General features: G+C 37.3%; 1 protein-coding gene across 1 annotated transcript; it reads right to left on the bottom strand.

Annotated features, from left to right (window-relative positions):
• Window positions 1-426: 426 nt before the first annotated feature.
• LOC131172127 (uncharacterized) lies at window positions 427-2981 on the bottom strand. Its single transcript, XM_058133080.1, has 5 exons — window positions 2842-2981; window positions 2626-2737; window positions 1799-2515; window positions 1298-1429; window positions 427-708 (listed from the first exon to the last, which is right to left on the bottom strand). Exons 1-5 carry the CDS (start codon window positions 2979-2981, stop codon window positions 427-429), a joined length of 1383 nt encoding a protein of 460 aa, XP_057989063.1.
• Window positions 2982-4296: the final 1315 nt, after the last annotated feature.

Below are 4296 nucleotides of genomic sequence, written 5' to 3'. Positions count from 1 at the left end.
AGGCTTGTGTCTATAAATTAAATTCAATGTAATGTTATTGAGTTTATTGAATTATTTTGAAAATATTTTGAGTTGTAAATTTTGAATTGAAATTTTGTTGGACTGTGTTGAATTGAGATTTTATTGGAGGTTGGGGTTGAAATATGAAATTATTGGGAGTTTTTTCACAGGTTTTAAAGAACTGATTTTTCCTAATTATAGACGGCACTCTGCCAAAATTTTTATAAAATTTGCGAAAACTTTAAATTGATTGAAAATTTGATATGTGGTTTAACTTAAATTAAGAGTTTTTAATACCTGTCAAAATTGCTCACCACCTTTAAAAGGAAATAGAATTGCTTTAAAATCTCTTATAGTGTAGTTAATGGATTATCAGTAGGCGAAGTTCGGTAATTCATTAAGTATACTATGGGATCATGTTATGCCTTACGGAGAAGTAAGTTGTGACACTAATGCCCTAACTAATGCATACAACTCTTTGTCATATGTAGAATAATTCAATGTGGCACCATGCAACTTTTCACTAAAGTAAGCAATTGGGCGTTTCTCTTGCATGAGAATAGCTTCAATTCCTACACCTGATGCATCACCTTCAATCTCAAATGTCTTGTCAAAATTAGGCAAAATTAATAAAGGTGCAAAACATAATTTCTCTTTAAGCATTGCAAATGCATGTTCATGTTCTTTACCACAAACAAATGGCACATTCTGTTTGACAAGTTCATTTAATGGAGCAGCCAATGAACTAAAGTTAGGCACAAATCTCCTATAAAAACTTGTTAATCTATGAAAACTCCTAACTTCAGTTTTTTTTTAGGTATTGGCCAATCTCTAATTGACTTAACTTTTTCATCATCTACTTCAACACCTTTGCTACTCACAATAAATCCCAAAAACACAATTCTTTCTAAGCAAAAAGAACACTTTTTCACATTTGCATATAATTTTTCTTTTCTCAACACATCAAACACAAGTTTCAAATAATGCAAATGATCATCAATGTTTTTGTTATAGATAAGAATATCATCAAAGTAGACAACAACAAACTGTCCAATAAAAGCTCTCAAAACATGATTCATAAGCCTCATGAAAGTACTAGGGGCATTAGTGAGACCAAAAGGCATCACTAGCCACTCCTATAAGCCATGTTTTGTTTTGAAGGCAGTTTTCCATTCATCACCAACTTTCATTCTAATTTGATGATAACCACTCTTCAAATCAATCTTATTAAAAATGCAAGATCATGCAATTCGTCTAACAAATCATCCAATCTAAGAATATGGTGGCGATACTTTACAGTGATTTTATTCATAACTCTATAATCCATGCACATCTTATATGTCCCATCATTCTTTGGCGCAAGCAAAATAGGAACCGCGCAAGGACTCATGCTCTTACAGACATGTCCCTTAGCCAAAAGCTCATCTACCTGTCTTTAAAGTTCCTTAGTATCAGCTGGACTACTCCTATGGGTTAGTCTATTTGGAATTTGAGTACCAGGAATGAAATCTATTTGGTGTTCAATACCCCTAATCGATGGCAAACCCGAAGGTATATCATCCAGGAACACATCCTAGTATTCCTACAAAAGAGACACAACAGAAGAAGGAAGATTGGGGTCAAGGTCAGAAACATTTAAATAATTCTCCTTATACATGAGAATGCACAATGGCATCCCAACACTTAAAGCTCCTCTCAACTCCCTTCCCCCAACATACAAGCTCATCTTTTTCTCTCTTCTCTCCTTTTGCCCCGAGCCCTCTCCTTTTTCTATTACACTCACTTTCTTTTCTTTCACTTCTTTCTTTTTCTCTTTCCTATCACTCTTTTCTTTACTCTCTTCACTCTTGTGCTCGGCCTCTCTTAATTTTTCTCTCCAATTCTCTTTTCTGTCCTTAACAGCTCTTAATATTCTCATTTGGTCCTCATGTGCTTGGATGGTGACAAGGGCACCTAAGGCATGTGTGCGGCCATCTTTCTTCAAAGTGTAGTGACTATTCCTCCCATCACGAATCACATACCTATCATATTGCCATGGCCTACCTAGCAAGACACGTGTAGCTATCATGGGTACTACATCACATAAGACCTCATCATGGTAGCTCCCCATAGTGAAAGGTACCACTACTTGCTTAGTTACCTTCACTTTGTTGCAATCATTTAGCCATTGTAATCCATAAGGTTTAGGAAGCTTAAAGGTAGGCAATCCTAATTTCTCCACAAGTAAGGAACTAGCCACATTACAACAACTACCCCCATCTATAATCATGCTACACAATTTCTCCTTCACCACACACCTAGTATGAAATACGTTTTCCCTTTGCAACTCATCACTATCCGCAATAGGTTGAGCACTCAAGGTCCTCGTGGTAACCAATGCAAATTCATACCCATCGGATTGCCCTTCAACATGCACATCTTCTTCATTTTCATTCCCCTCAACTAACATTAAAGGTTCAGCCTCATTTTCTTCCTCAGTCTCTACCTCCCCATCTTCCCTAATGACCATGACTCTCTTGTTAGAACATTGGGAAGCATAATGCTCATATCCCAAACACTTAAAAAACTTCACATCTCTAGTCCTAGTAGTGGTAGTAACCCCTTCTCCTTATCTTTACTTTGTACCTTATCTTTCCCCTTCCACTCTTCTTTCCTAAACTTAGGAAATTCTTTCTCACCTTTAGAAGTTTTATCTACCTTTGGTTTCCAAGGGACCTTTGGAACTGAATGGACACCACTATCATACTTTAAAGGTCTCTTTATCTTCAATTATTTTTCTACTTTAATGGCTATGTGCACCAATTCAGTCAAATTAGTGTAAGAGCATGTAACACCCCTTACCCGTCATGTGCAATCTCCATGTTAAGACCAGCTAAGAAACATGCCATAGTAGCCTCTGGAGGTTCATCTAATTTTGCCCTGGCTAAGGCTATTGCTATTGCCTTATAGTAGTCTTCTACATTCTTCCCTCCTTGTGCCATCCTTTGCAACCTTTAGTGGAGTTCCCTAAAGTAGTATTGGGGAAGAAATCTCTTCCTCATTGCTTCTTTCATAGCCTCCCAAGAAGCAATGGGTCTGAGACCTCAAGTCCTTCTCCTAACCATTAACTGGTCCCACCACACTATAGCATACTACTTAAACTCTACGGCTGTAAGCTTTACCATCTTTTCCTCACTATAGTTAATTAGCTCAACATGCCTTTCCCACTCCATGTAGGCATATGGATTCCCCTTCCCATGAAAGGGAGGAATTTTCATCTTAATACTTCCCACATTAGTGTCTACCCTCTCTTCTTAGTCTCCATACCCATAATCACCATATCTATACTCCCTAAATCTAGGTAACCTACCTCCTCTTCTACCTCTAGCTCCCCTACCCCTAGGTGGTCTATAACCCCTACCACCATAATTGTAGCTCCCATACTCAAATTCTTCTTCTATCTCTTCCTCAAACTCTTCCTCAACATGCACTTCACCCTCAAGGTTCTCCACTTTTGGTTCCCTTATATTTCTCTCTTCTTACCTTCTGTCCCTAGCATTATATCTACCTCTTGCTCTCTCTTCCCTATCCCTTCTCATCTCCTCCACAATCCTATTCATATTATCCCTCAATGTATTCATGCCCAAGGTCAACCTCTCAAATTGTGCAGCCACGATGTCCCTATACCTAGCTTCATCAATTAGGACTCTCTCCCCACTACTACTGGTTTCATTTGACATGATTTTGAGCTTTAAGAAAACAAGTTAGTAGGAAATGGCTAACCCTCTCTAGGTGTTTCACTCAAATAGATGGCTTTTACCCTCTAATGCACTCACACCCTCAAGCCTTTTACCACTCACTTCTTCTTGTTTGGTTCCCTTGGAACTAACATATCATGGGCAATTCAAACACTCTCAAATTTTAAACAAAATGATCAAGAATGACAAGGAAGATATGAAAATAGCAATAAGTAAACGTGTGACTCTAGAAGCAAGAAAATGAAAACAACAAAGTAGAGGCAAAAGAAATGCAAATGGAATGAAATTTTAAAACTGAGATTATGACAACCTAAGAAGATAATATCAAGCAACAAGCCCAATTTTCACAGCCAAATACCAACAATTGCACTGGAAGCACACATATAGCACAAATTGATGCCAGTTTTGGTTCAGCATGCAAATGAAAGAATTTTAAGCTGAAATTTTCCAGATATTTTCCATAATATAAAGGTAGAATTCTTGTAAAATTTGGTCAAATTCTGGCCTGGTTTGATAGGTGAACGAAAAATAGTCTAGTTTCTCTTCAAAATTTATTTTA

Source organism: Hevea brasiliensis, chromosome 13 (genome assembly GCF_030052815.1).
Source record: "Hevea brasiliensis isolate MT/VB/25A 57/8 chromosome 13, ASM3005281v1, whole genome shotgun sequence".
NCBI classification, from domain to species: domain Eukaryota; kingdom Viridiplantae; phylum Streptophyta; class Magnoliopsida; order Malpighiales; family Euphorbiaceae; genus Hevea; species Hevea brasiliensis.
The sequence above is the reverse complement of the archived record's forward strand: the minus strand, read 5'-3'. Positions and strand labels throughout refer to the sequence as shown.

Bases quoted from the DNA above. Each gene is read 5' to 3' on its own strand.
- LOC131172127 (XM_058133080.1), bottom strand. From the start codon at position 2,981: ATGGCACAAGGAGGGAAGAATGTAGAAGACTACTATAAGGCAATAGCA. The intron at 2,738-2,841 runs GTAAGGGGTGTT...AAAGTATGATAG, and splicing joins ATGGAGATTGCACATGACGG to TGGTGTCCATTCAGTTCCAA. The intron at 709-1,297 runs GTAAAGTATCGC...CTTGTCAAACAG, and splicing joins GAGTTATGAATAAAATCACT to AATGTGCCATTTGTTTGTGG.